Consider the following 14,191-nt stretch of genomic DNA (forward strand, 5'->3'; position numbering starts at 1 on the left):
ATGGGCAGGGGAGGGTTGCCGACACCGGGGAATGGGAGGGAGAAGGTCACCGGCCGCCGCACAGGGTTGAGCAGTGACAGTGGGTAGGGGATGGGAATATGCATTAGAAACCGGACTCACGTGAAACGGATTCACCCAAAACCTTCTCTTCACGAATACATAGGCATTTCATTCGGAGTATGCATAGTTTGGTTCAATATAGATATTTCACTGATATTTATGAGGGATTATTACTTTTAAATTAAATTAACACAATTTTAATAGTGTTTTGTGCTCTTTGTTAAAAGAGGAAGGAATAGAGTTGCACATAATTTGACACACTTTCAACCTTGGGATGTGGGTCAACGAAAGTGGTTTAATGTAATTCCGACTCGTATTCTTGATGTATCTCATTCCGATTTATCTAATTAGTCCCCTTTGTGAGTTTTTTTTTTTGAAAAAAGTTAAATTAACACATATATCCCTTGATAATCATTTCAAGTTCATCTAAACTAATTAGATTTAGCATATATTGAAGTTTCAACTTAGTTCCATAATTTAACTTGTACGGTTGTACCAAGTTTACATATCTCAAGGTTGGCTAAGCTTGACCCGCACCCTATCTCATACACTTATACTAGTAAATTATATGTTGTGCCGCATGGCTCAGAGCCTCGAACCCATGTACCCATTTTGTCACGTTGGGTCATGTTTTTGTGTTTTAGAGTTTTAGACCAAACTTCACTTTCTCCTCTTTAGAAGTGTACGCTGAATCCTCCATTGAAGCGGCTCTAAGCTTTCTCCCTTCATTGAAACAGCTTCAAAGGTAAGATTTTTTTTTTTCTGTTATTTATTAATCGAGTATCAATTTCACAATCTAGGGTTTATTTAATTGTAAGTATAGTCAATTTAGGGTTCTTGTAAGGTGGACTATAGAACTATGGGTTATAATTACTGAAGTTATAGAAGATTATCTATGTGCAATACGATGATATTATTAAGAAAAAGGTTGAAAAACCCAGAAAAACCCCTAAATTTGAATTTAGTTTTTGAGAAAATTTAGCGCCAATTTCCTAACATTAGGATTATCCTGGTTGTGCAAAATGTACTGTATTATTATATTTGTGGATTTGACAAGCAAACAAAATTCAATTGAAAATTAATAATCAGTTATAATGTAATGTGATTATGAATTAGGTTTTTGACTCCTTCTATGGGGTTTTCTTCTCTATGGGTGGGAGGATTATGATTTCAATAAGCAGTGTTTAAGCTCTTGCTGAGTTTTTCGAGCTCGAGGATAGTTATTGTTGCTTTTTTTTTTCTTCTTATTTTTTGGTGTCGTCGATGTTTGTCAAACCACTGATTACACTGTGTTACTGTGTAGTTGTCACTTGCCAGGAGCTCATGCTAGTGAACTATGAACTCATCATCGGAAATGGAATTCGTCTATACACTTGTCAGACTAGTACAAGTATGGAACAATATTTGAAAATCGGAGGGAGTACTTGATTTGTTCTCCGTTCCCTTAGTCCCATTCTTATACTGGAAAAACTCCTTAAAACCCTACAGGAAAAGTGGGAAGCAGAGCCAGAGTGATTGAGTTCCGATGGCAGATATAACATCACTTTCTCTCTCCTCCCCCTCCCCCTCCACCTCTGGCACAACCTCCTCCACCACCCCGACACATTCATATTCATGTCTCCAACCTCAAACACCAAAACCCCCTGAAATTTCTCCTTCAATGCTGAGATTATGGAGGCCACAAGCTCAGAGAAATCTCCGAAATCAGTGGTCCAAATTATCCTCCTGTAGAGATCAATGGCGCTCTTCTATTGCTTCAGGGCGATCCCATGCCACCTCTCTTGTTAACTCTTACCTCTCTATCAGGTATTATAATATAATCCCACTTTCTATCATTTTTCTTAAACATTTCTTTATAATTCCCTTATTTCGCTTGTAGTTGTATTTTCAATTCAATAGGATGGGGTCAAGTGCATCAAACAATGATTTATCAATTATTGATGGATCAACGCTGTCTATGTCAGCACGCAAAACTGATGGACATTTTTAAGTCAATACATTTGAGATATGACATTGAAATTTATCTGAACAGAAATCTTTAACCATGTTTAAGAATTAAGATGATTTGGGTTTTCATGCAGATATATGGATGTTATGGATTTGGGCGTCTTGGATGATATGCCCAATATACGGAAAAAGGCTTGTTTTAAATTGCTTAAGCAGCTGGTTAGTAGGATGAATCATTTTATTTTTGTTTTCATTGTGTTTAAGGTTAAGCTTTCAGCATAAGTTGAGTGAGGATATAGCAAGTATATACTCTGTATTATATATTATATTTGGTTAAACTGTTAAAGTGATGACAGTATGTATACAAGGGGACTTTTAACTTGTTTTTTTTTTGTCAATAATCATTTTCATGTAAAGGAAAATGTATGAACAATTCTTCACCCAAAATAGAGATTTTTTTTTTTTTTGGAAGTATCTCTGATTTGATATTATTTTAAAACTTATGTCAGGAGCTTCAACGCAACCAACTTTTATCATCCTACAAGGCTATGGTATGTTTTCAAGATCAAGGATGTATTCTCTTCACCTAAAAGAAGGTGTTCAATTTCTTTTTTTTTTTTTTTTTAAAAAAAAGGTGTTCAATTATGAGGTGGTTGTAATTGTGATTTAACTCAACTTTGAATGTACTTTTACATTGATACCCTAATATTTCTACATGGGGAGAGGACACGGATTTTAAGAAAAGGATAGAGATATGGAGGAATAAAGATAGGGGCCCATGTGATGAGAGAGATAAAGAGAGAAAACATGTGCAAATAGGGAAATGTTGTAATATTTGTGAAACTTCCTAAAATGTAATTGTTGCAATATTTGTGGAACGGAGGAAGTATAAAATAAACAAGAGTAAGCTTTATCTAGTGAGATTGTGTTAGGTCCGTATTAAACTATTAATGTGTATTCATATATCTAAATTTCATAACTTTTATTGATACAAATTAAAGGTATCTGGCAATAAGCAAATGGAAATAAACAAAAAATTGGTTTGGGCTTATGTGGTATGATTTTAATAAGAATAAGCAACAAGTTTTTGTAATAAGTTGAAGTGAGAAGATCTTGAATTGTCACCCTCTGAATTGGCTAGAGAGTATATGCATTAAGAGAAAATTAATATTGGTATGTCATGAAAAAGAATCACGAATATTGTTATGTCAATGGAAAAGAGCAATAATCAAACCCGAAGATGCCCCCCTCCCTGCCTAAAGTGTGCTTAAGGTGTAAGTTTGAAACTTTCCATAGGCTGTATCACTAAGATAGGCAGCTTGTTGCTGGAGTCGGGTGTTTTTCGTAATTGTTAATTGTTGTCAGATTATTGGTGGTAGCCTTCTGGGATTACTCATCTTCATTGGAAATGCTATCAAGAGTGATGTCTGTGACTTACTTTTTTAATTAGCGTTGGATGTCATATTTGTAGGTTGCACTTGTAATTGACATGGTGACTTTGAGCAGATCAATGAGATGCTTTTCAAAGACATCTACTGGCAGTGCCATTGTACAGTATTCTATGTTTTCAGAGAATAGCAATGATACTGGTGATGGTGGAGGAGCTCCAGTTGTCACTTTTTTGTCTGTCTCTGCATTTGGTATGTCGAAAATTGCTGGTTTTCCTATGCAAGATTTACAAATTGGAGGTTAACAACTCCATGTTTAAGTACTTTTTGCTAGAATACCTTACTGCTTGCTAACTGTTGTACGATGGAGTTTATTAAAAATATAATATCCTTGTGCAAAATCTTGACCTCTACGTAGCAATTCAAGTCATTGCACGTGTTATTGGAAAATGACAGAGCTCCATAGAAAGAGAGCAGGACTATCTTCAAATATATAACCGATGGAGTTCTTTTAGTAATGATGTCAGCTAGATATCATTGTTGATTTACAATTGTATTTGTTCATTATTGTGTGTAACTGGTAACAAAAGAGATTTAAAAGACAAAAAAGATTGTACTCAAGATACCTTGTTATGGAGAGGTTAGGGTGGTGGAGTAAGATGTGTTGCTCACTAGTCCTAGTTTAATTCACTGATTGAAGATCAACATGATGTATGGGAGAAGATTGTCCTAATGAATCAGCCTTTTCATCTAATCATCTTACAAATCTTAGATTACTGGCTTAAAGTTTGTTTTCTGGGAAAGGTGTGAGTTAACAACGCTTTATTTTATTTATTTATTTATTTAAAAGTTGTGAGTTTTATTTCCTAATCTTTTTCCTGTAGTTGGTAATGTTAGGCATATAGGAAATGTTGTAGAGGTGTTTTGTACAACGATTATCACTGATATTATATCAGATAAAATCTACCTCTGCTCTTATACTTGTTCTTATTTTGTCATTGCAAAACAAATAGCAAGCTTAGAAGTTTGAACTTGAATCCTTCAAGGATTGCTCAGTGTAGGCATTAATGTTGATGGTGTAGTCAATTAATCATTAATGCTGACAATGCTGTTTTCTTCTTCTGATTATCCTCTTCCATAGAACATATTTTTTTGCAATGTATTCCCTACTTTAGGCCTCAGATTTTATGCTTTACTTATAAACATTTGATAGAACTCCACATCCTTATATCTAAAAGTCATTGTCTCTATTGTTATGAGTAAACTAAGCATATACTATATGTCTATTTATTCCATAATTAAGTGGGGGATTGCATCTTAGCAAATATTAGAGCTGTTACATTCAGTGTTCATTATATAATCATCTTTTGTAAGAGTGGCTAAAGAGGTCTTAGGGGAACTAAGGGGAAGAGCTTCGATACAGAGAGATACTTCGTGGTGGAATGAAGAGGTGAAAGCAGTAATTACGAAAAAAAGGGAATGTTATCAAGCCTTGGGAAAATGTAGGAGTGACGAAACCTTTGCAGCGTATAAGGAGGCTAAGAGTAAGGCAAAGGCAGCTCAGCAGTTGTTCCCTAAGCAAAAGAAAAGGCTTATCAGGAGGTTTATGAAAAGCTTGACTCCAAGGAGGGAGAAAAGATCATTTATAAGATGGCAAAGAGAAGACAAGAGGCAAGGAAGGATATTGATATTGATATGGTGAAGTGTGTCAAAAATAAGAACCAAATGGTCCTAGTACAGAGGAGGACATCAAGGACAGGTAGAAGGGGTACTTCGATGAATTGTTTAATGGAAGTAATGGAGTTGTGACAGGAGATACCTTCGTGAGTAATGAAGAAATCTACATGGAGTATGTGCGGAGGATTAGAAGTGTAGAGGTGGAGATTGCACTGAAAAAGATGAAGCCTAAGAAGGTGGTTGGCCTTGATGGTGTACCGATAGAGTTGTGTTGATGTTTGGGTAAGATTGGTATTGATTGGTTAACAGACCTTTTCAACAAGATATGGAGGGCTACAAGGATCCCGCAAGATTGGAGGAAGAGCACCTTGGTCCTGGTCTATAAAAACAAAGGAGACGCTCAAGATTGTTTTAACTATCGAGGGATTAAGCTTATGAGCCACACTATGAAGTTATGGGAAAGAGTGATTGAACATAGGTTGAGGGCATGCCCAAGCATTTCGGATAACCAATTTGGTTTTATGCTAGGAAATCTACTATGGAAGCAATCCATTTGATAAGACAAATGATGGAGATTTATAGGGTAAAGAAGAAGGATCTTCATATGGTCTTTATTGATTTAGAGAAGGCATATGAAAAGGTGCCAAGAGAGGTACTTTGGTGGGTAATGTTGAAGAAAGGTATCCTATGAAAGTATGTGGACCTGGTTAAGGATATGTATTGGGATGTGTCAACAAATGTGAGGACATGTGGAGGGTTGACAAAAGATTTCTCTATTATAATTGGATTGCATCAAGGGTCTACATTAAGCCCTTTTCTCTTTGCAACGGTTCTAGATGAAGTAACTAGACTTATTCAAGATGAGATTCCATGGTGTATGTTGTTCGCGGATGATATCGTTTTGGTTGATGAAACTAAGGATGGGGTTAATGCCAAGTTGGAACAATGGGGGCAAAGGTTGGAATCTAGAGGGTCTAAGCTAAGTCAGTGTAAGATTGAATATTTGGTTTGTCGGTTTGGTACTAAGAGGGGGACAAGCAATGAAGTGGTGAGTTTGGATGGAAAGAATTTAACCATGAGTGAATGTTTTAAGTATCTTGGGTTGATCACCCAAAAGAATGGTGATGTTGATCAAGACGTGGCCCACATGATTAAGTCGGGTGGCTTAAATGGAGAACGGCCACGGGATTATTATGTGACCGAAGCATTCCCTTACAGTTGAAGGGAAAATTCTACATGACTGTCATAAGTCCAGTGTTGTTCTATGATACAGAATGTTGGGCTTCTAGGAAGGAGCTCATTAAAAAGATGAAGTTTACGGAAATGTGCATGTTAAGGTGGATGTGTGGGAACATCTAAGAGATAGAATCAGAAATGAGGTTGTTCGCAAGAAAGTAGGTGTGGGAAACATTGTAGATAAACTAAGGAAAAATCGTTTGCGTTGGTTTGGGCATGTAAGACGGAGACCCGAGGGTGCACTGTTTGAAGAGTGGAAGAGTAGGACCATGGAGGGGTTAAACGAGGGAGAGGGAGTCCGAAAATGACTTGGTTGGAAGGAGTTAGGAAGGATATGTAGTATATGGATTTGCATGAGGATGAAGCATTGGATCGTAAAGGATGGAGGAGGAAAATTTATGTCGATGACTACACAGAATAATCAAATTTGGGTCATGTTAGCCGACCCACTTATGGGATTAAGGCTTTGATTGATTGATTGATTGGATGCATAAAGTCAACCAATTTAGTATTCATCCATGCTCTGTTGAAGGTTAGTTTCTTGATACGGTATCAAATATCAGTGAGCTAGCTGAATGATCTTGGTTGAGAACTTGAGTGTTCAGATCTTTGAAACCTTCTTTTCAAGAAAAATATTACTTCCGCCATGGGACAGTGGACAGACTGAAGATTAATTTTTGTAACATAACAGACAGACTGAACTCATCTCTACACAATTTAGTACCTACTCGGTGGATTGTAGGAATGGTGTGGTGGTTAGACATCTACCTTCCTGCTTCGGGGCACTGGGTTTAAATTATATCTCCCCTATACCCTGCACAGCTTGATGGCGTCAGAGGGTGGGGGGGCGATCTACTCCCTATATTAGGGGGGAAAAGGTAAAGAAAAAACTGATCTTTGCTTATTTATAATCACCATTATGATTGCACTAAATCATGTAGAGGGGGCAATTTGGACAAAATGCAACGAGGACATTTTTTATGCGTAGTACTTAATCTCATGCTGAGCCTTTCAAGGTGAAGGAGGTGTTTTCTGCCTTATTATGAAGAAAGCTTATGCATGTAATGAATAAGTTGGTCCTCAATAGCTCCCCGAATGGTGCAGCTTTTAATAGTCTGTAGAGTAGGAATTAACTTGTTTCGGCTTTTGTTCTTCCTTCATAACGCCATGATCTGAGTTGTATACTAAGACTTTGTGAATTTGTTGTGAATGTTTGTACAATTGCACAAAATATAGATTTCCAAAACTTTGGCTCCCAACTTGACTCTGCAGAACGTCTCACTACCACACTCACTGGCTCACTGCAGATAGTACATCACATTGACACTCCTTGTATGTGAACAGGACCAATTTAGATACTAGTATGAATGTGTCAGATTTCATGTATCCTGCTTTTCTTGATTTAATCTTTTAATGTGGAATGATATGTTTAAACTCTTCATATATGATGCTTAAAAATTGTGCTATCTTTTCTTAATCTTGTCATAGCTGATAAGTTTTAGCACTTGTGTTTTAGAGATGTTGGCCGAGGAGCTTGTCGAAATGTTCAAACAGGAGCTTGTTTTGAAGGTAATTGAGTTAATATAGGATTCTCATTACCTCTTCATTTTCTGTGTTCAAAATTTATTACTTTTTTTATTTTTTACTTGTGTGAACAGCGTCTGCTTATAGTTGAGCTGCTCTCCAAGAGTTGTCCAGAATTAGAGCAATTCAATCAGTTGTCCTGGAAAGATGAACTTTATCATGGTGAAACTAGTGAATTGAACATGTGCAACTTGTACTCTAAAGATACTGCTGAGCCATTTCTTCCCAAAATAAGTGGGTGGCAATCGAAAACTTTGAATGTGGAGTCTGAGAAAAATCCAAGCCACGATGTTTTGCAGGTATGGTGGAACCAAAATGACGTGTAAGCGTATGCTTAGGATGACTGCAATCATGATTTATTTATTTTGTAAATCATAGGTATCCTGTCAAGTTCAAAGTCTTTTTACCTGTCCTGATTCTGAAGAAAATAACTCTAATCTATGTGGTATTAGGCATGTATTATTATAAGCTGAAGTCTTAGCAGTTCTCTTATGCCTTTTTCTTGTAGCTTTCTTACTGAACGTAGTGGACAATTAAATTAGTATAATTTGTTTCTCAGTGCCATAATAGGTCAGGTTTTAAGGTTATTCCATACTCCAAGGGCATGCATTGGTTATAGAGCACTGAAAGTGTGCCACCATGCTGGCACCTCTCCTCTCCTCTACCCCTCGACAGCCTGAACCCTCATTATAACCATTACCCACTGAACTATGTAGACCTCCTGGTAAATTAGAAGTACAAAAAACATTGTATAGCCCAATTAGCAGACTTTTAGATTATTCATATATTTTAAGGTGACTAGTTTCTTAAGAAAGAAAGGATACACTAACTTGTGTCCATCACTCTACTTGATTGTTGCCACATCATCCAAAGTATGTACTCTTAATTGTACCTTATAATTCCTCAATTTCACTATAATTGCACACTTTCCAATGTTTCAAAAATATCCCAACACTTTTCTTTTTGGTAATTTTCAAGTTAATTTATTACTTTATTCATGCTTTGCCTATTATTTCTCCCTCCTCTTCACAATATCTTCCTTGTAATATATGTTTTGTACTTCTAACTTCTGTATAATCACACGGGTTGCTTTGCCTCTCACCTCTTTGCCTAAGTATATGTGCTTTATTCAAGTTTTGCAAATTTAGTGAAGTGGGGGAAGTACTTAGTTACTTTGCTATTATAATTTTAAAAAACATGGCTGTCTCTTAATGGCTAATGCACCAGATTCTAAGCCACAACTGCTATATGTTACATGGTATGTGATTCTACTCATGACAATTATATATATTTGTGTAGGTGTCATATGGCTCTATTTTAATTTCACCATGTGTTCACATGCTATTGTGAACACTGATCTAAAGGGAAGAACTTAGTATAGAATGGAGTGCTATAAATTCGATTTCTAATGTTTATCTTTCTGTGACAGGTCTATCTCACAACATGGCTTGCAGAGGTCAATATAGATACATCCAGGTAAAAGTAGATATGAAAGAACGTAAAGAAAACCAAAAGTTTATAACCAGTCACTCTTGCTATTATTAACATATGTATGCAGAGGGGGTGGGTTGTACTTTTTCATAGGATCAAACAGGGCGATGTTGAATTTCTCCATATTAATTTTATTGGAAATGTCATTAATCTCTCCATCCCATAATTTTACTATGCACATTAAATTGGCATTAAGATATAAGAAAAATGTTCAGAGTATGAAAATTTTGAAAGTGGATAGAGAGAGAAAAGTGGTAAGAGCAAGCATTTAAATTGAGAAAGATTTTTTTTATGAATATCCCAAAAAGTTTATAGGAAGTTGATCATGGGACGAAAGCAGCACTTCACATTGGTGATTAAGGCTAGTAAAAAAATAAATAGATCCTGAGAATCTGAGCTGAAAGAACAATGGTTAAAAGTTGGCAGATCTTATTCAGTTCCCTGGCCCCTGCGCTTACCCCTCTACTCTTCTAGAGGAGCCAATCACCTGCCCTCCCTTTTCTAAAACACCTACATGCTTTTATAGCTATCACATTGATCAGTTTTATAGGTTCATTCAGGTTCTTGCGTAACTTGACAGGATCATAAGATGAGCTTTACCCACTCTCACAAACCACAAGAGAGCAATAAGTGTTTGTAATTTATACGAAATTAGAAGTGAAACCTGCAAAAACCAATTTTACATGTATGCTCCATTGTCATCTCACAATGATTAGTAGTGGAGTTGAAGTTAGTAAAAGATTTGTCATATTATTTCTTGCCACACTAGCTTAGAAAAGTCCTAGCACTTTGTTTGGGGAGCGAGATAGAAGGGAAAGGAAAGAGGCAGAAGGAGTGGGGAAGGTGGAGCTCCATTTCTCCTTCAAATCTAGTCTCCAGTTTTGTCGGGATGGTATTTCCTTTTCCCCCTCTCTGATAAATTTGTGATCTCCTAGTTAGGCATTGGATTTTAGGGAGAATCTGGAATAAATATTAGCTTCTTTATCTAATACCATTTTCCAAGGATTTTGACATCCTACTCTCATAAAATTATTTTATTTTTCCTGCAGCTTGTAGAAATTATCTAAGCATACTGATGTGTTTCATGACTTTCATCAGGGTGGAAGAAATATTTTTAATTGTTGGGGAGGAACTACGAACGAGCTTTTCATGAGCCTTTCAGATGCTGGCATTTACAGGAAAGAGATTATGATTAAGTGTATAGGTCATAGGGTCATATATAAAGATTAAGAAAGCTTAGGCCAAATATTTGTGTTGCCTTGATGTAATTCTTTTGTTCTAGCGTGTTATATTATTATTCTCCTTGTTTACGTATGTCAGCTAATTTATTTTAGTTAAATAATCACCGTTGTTTATTGCCTATTAGCGTGTTGAAAATACAATGTTCTCAGATCTCTATTCTTTCGTGCCCCTTTTCAGCATTTTATCTAGGCAGTTATGTGGAGGATGGAGATGTACAACAGTTTCAAGCTTCTCTTTTGGTTTTAGGCTGAACCAAAAACCTCTGCCAAAGTTATTACGGAGTAGTTAGCATTGGCATCTACTCTGTAATTTCGATTCTTTATGTCCTTCCATTTTCTTTTTACCTTTTTTTTTTTAAAAAAAAACTTTGTTAATGAGTTTGCCTACACCTCTTTCTCTGTCTCTTTCCTTCTCCCTCGTTCTAAAATTTTGGCCTATTGATCTTTCTTTCTTTCCTTTTTTTTTTTTTTTTTTTTTGACACATACGAAGTGTTGTTCTTTCCTCGAACAATTACTTTCAATACCCAATATTTTCGTTTTACTCTTAACATTCATATTATTGTTTCGATTTTTGAATATTTCAAGCCTATAATTTTTTAAATGAGGAGAAAACATGTGATTTTACACGGGTTAAAAAAGCTTGACAACATTTGGATTTAAGAAGAGATAAGAAAAAAAATATTTAATAATAATAGAAAACCTAATGCTTAGATTTTTGCTGGAATTTACAATGCTATAAATCATTTATGTCATCAAACGTACCCACCTCCTAAGGTGTTGTTCATTGCTCCACTTAAAGGCTATGTTGTTGAATGCAACCACGTATATGTGTTATTCTATCTAATTTTGCCAATAAAAATAGGAGTATTAGTTAGGATAGGTATTTTTTTTTTCAACATTTTCAAATAGTATTCTTGCATCTATAGATCTACTTATATCCAATTAAAATTAGATTACAATTTAATAACATGTTTAAACCAAAATTTTAAACTTTTTTGAAAAATTTGCCAAGAACAATCTCATTTTTAACCACCTTTAACAATTAACTTTGATTATTCTAAAATAATTCCAACTTATATAAAAATCTCCTTAAACTTAAAATTGTGATTATTACAAAATAATAAAAGTTGTTAAGTTGAGATTATTATGAGATGATAGATTAAAAGTTGGAATTACTCGTGTCAAAATTTTCAAATCTTTACCCAATCTCTGTGTCCCTTCTTCCGTTGCTTATTTATGACAAGGATAACCCATCAATTCCCTCTCTATCAACCCGTACAACTTACTCCCTCCGTCCCCTTTTGATAGTCACTTATGCCATTTTTGGTGACTCAAAATGTTAGTCACATTTGCTTTTTTCAAGTATCATTAATATTATTTTTTTACCAAAATTCTCTCCCATTTGTAAAAATATTTGTGCAAATTTAACTTTTCCATGTAAATTTTAGTTTCCCATGTACTTTAATTACTTTCTCTCTCTACTTTTTTGTATACCCAATGTAAATTTACTTTTGGGAAATTCTCTTTGGTAACACTGTAGTTTTTATTTTTCTCAATGGTAAATTGTAAAAATTCTTAATATCCTTGGTAAACTTTAATTAGTTATAATTTTTCAATGGTGAACTTAATGAAATAATTTATTTAATTTTAACCATGGTTAGCATATTTTTTAAATAAAAAAACTTGAAATTCCTAAAATATTCCCACTTATTACACTTAAATAATTAAATTCCTAAGATACCCTCAATCACCAAGATCATCATCTTCATCCTCCCCTCTTTCTTCCTCCTCACATTACTCAATCACCACCTTCACTCGTCGGCAGCCAGCCACCTCTCTCCCGCCCCCATCCACGCTGGCGACGGCGCCCAGCCCCTCCCTCACCGTGAGCCGGCCTCCCCCACCCCTGTCGCACCTCTCCTTCACCTTAAACCACCACTGTACCCCGCCTCCCCAAACAACCTCTCAAATCCTTAATCAATCTCTCCTCCAACCTCAAACGAAATCCACTGAATTTGGCTTGAAATCTCCCCAATTTGACCCTCCAAAAGCCTTTCATGCCGAAAACCCTAATTTGAATTCGATTGAAGCTTAAGGGCGACTAACCAAAAGCTTAACAACCTCGAATTTCTGTAACAATGGCGAACGACTAACCAGACTTCGAGAATTTGTAGGTTTTCGATTAATGGTAGGGAATCGCCGATGGGGGAGAGAAATTGGGCGCAAATTAAAACTTCATTTCCTTGGTTTAGGGTTGTGGTGGAGGAAGGGGAGGAGGGCGTCGTGGTGGGGGAAAAAGGGAGTGGGGAAATCGGGGGTGGGTCTTGGTGTTGGGCTAGGATTGGCTGACCAAGGGAGTCAAATCATCGGCAGGGTAAGGTGGGCCGACAACGTCGATAGTGAAGGGGAGGAGAACAGGGTGGCTGGGCTGGTGGTGGAGGATTTTTTTTTTAAAAATATTATTTAATTACTATAAACTAACCATGGTTAGCTATTTTAATTAAAATAGCTATTCTCTTTGGTAACCAAAAATTCAAGTTTACCAAAGATAATAATTTTTTTTTCAATTTACCATAGAGAAATATAAGAAATTGGGTGTTACCAAAGAGAATTTCCCTTTACTTTTTCAATGTACTTTTGCTACTTCTTATTTATATTTATTAATTTCCGTGATTTTCTACCAAAAGTGACTAAACCATGAATTCAAAAATGCAAAAAACAAACAAGTATTTGTTACTATCTTCTCTTTCGTCACTGGTCCAAATATGCACAATCAACAATTATTGCTCCTTTTGGAAAAAAAATCTCAAATAGGTTATTAGTATTTTAACTTCTTATGACTAAAGTAAATGAGCCATTAGGCGAGACAACAGAGAGGGAGGACATGGCAAGGTTGAGATCATATTTACCCTGCCATCGACGCGAAGATTGTCTACAACCGGATGAATCTGGTTTAGGTTTTTGAATCATTTGAGAAAAATTAAAATTTCTAAAAATGAACAAGTATTACCTCCGGTTCTTATTACTCGCAACAAAAGAATATTTTATACCTCACAAATAATATCCCTTTGTTGCGAGTACTAAGAACCGGAGGTAGTATTTTGTTAAGGAGATTCAAGGGGAAGGTGATAGCCGTAGATAGATAAATCTAAGATCAAACATCCAATATCTGAGATAAATAGTCACAATAAGAAGTCCATAATCAATCCTAATCTAAAATCCTTCTCAAGAAAATGATAAAGAGACGCATCTCACGTTTTGTCAAAAAAAAAGATATGAACTTAACGATGAAAGAAATAAGATAAAACACGTTTAGCTCAAAATAGATGAATATGTAAAAAGGGTAGAACAAAAGAAACCAAAGGAAGTACAACTTAAGAAAGGCTTAGTTATAAAGCACATCCATAATATTCCATGTATCTTTGCAAAACTGGGTACTCTGATAAAGAAATGTAAAAGAGTGACGATAACTCGATAAGTAGTAGTCATACATCAGAAGGATTCACAACCCCTTTCAACGTCACTCATTTGAGAAGCGATAAATGTACTGAGTGACCATATTCTTT

General features: G+C 35.8%; 1 protein-coding gene across 1 annotated transcript; it reads left to right on the top strand.

Moving 5' to 3' along the window:
• The first annotated feature begins 667 nt into the window (after nt 1-667).
• Nucleotides 668-10,693, top strand: LOC145568499 (uncharacterized). The gene is made up of 9 exons (XM_081627920.1): nt 668-805; nt 1,364-1,866; nt 2,142-2,226; nt 2,517-2,558; nt 3,479-3,647; nt 7,825-7,877; nt 7,967-8,191; nt 9,322-9,368; nt 10,482-10,693. The coding sequence occupies exons 2-9, from the start codon at nt 1,586-1,588 to the stop codon at nt 10,534-10,536; spliced, it is 957 nt and encodes a 318-aa protein (XP_081484046.1). The 5' UTR covers nt 668-805; nt 1,364-1,585; the 3' UTR covers nt 10,537-10,693.
• The last annotated feature ends 3,498 nt before the right edge of the window (nt 10,694-14,191 follow it).

This window comes from Chenopodium album, chromosome 11, assembly GCF_948465745.1.
Source record: "Chenopodium album chromosome 11, dcCheAlbu1.1, whole genome shotgun sequence".
NCBI lineage: Eukaryota > Viridiplantae > Streptophyta > Magnoliopsida > Caryophyllales > Amaranthaceae > Chenopodium > Chenopodium album.

What these genes read in the sequence shown, in the direction of transcription:
- LOC145568499 (XM_081627920.1), top strand. Translation starts at nt 1,586, where the DNA reads ATGGCAGATATAACATCACTTTCTCTCTCCTCCCCCTCCCCCTCCACC. An exon ending in TTAAATTGCTTAAGCAGCTG is followed by an intron (nt 2,227 to 2,516) that starts GTTAGTAGGATG and finishes AACTTATGTCAG; the next exon opens with GAGCTTCAACGCAACCAACT. An exon ending in TATCATCCTACAAGGCTATG is followed by an intron (nt 2,559 to 3,478) that starts GTATGTTTTCAA and finishes TCATATTTGTAG; the next exon opens with GTTGCACTTGTAATTGACAT.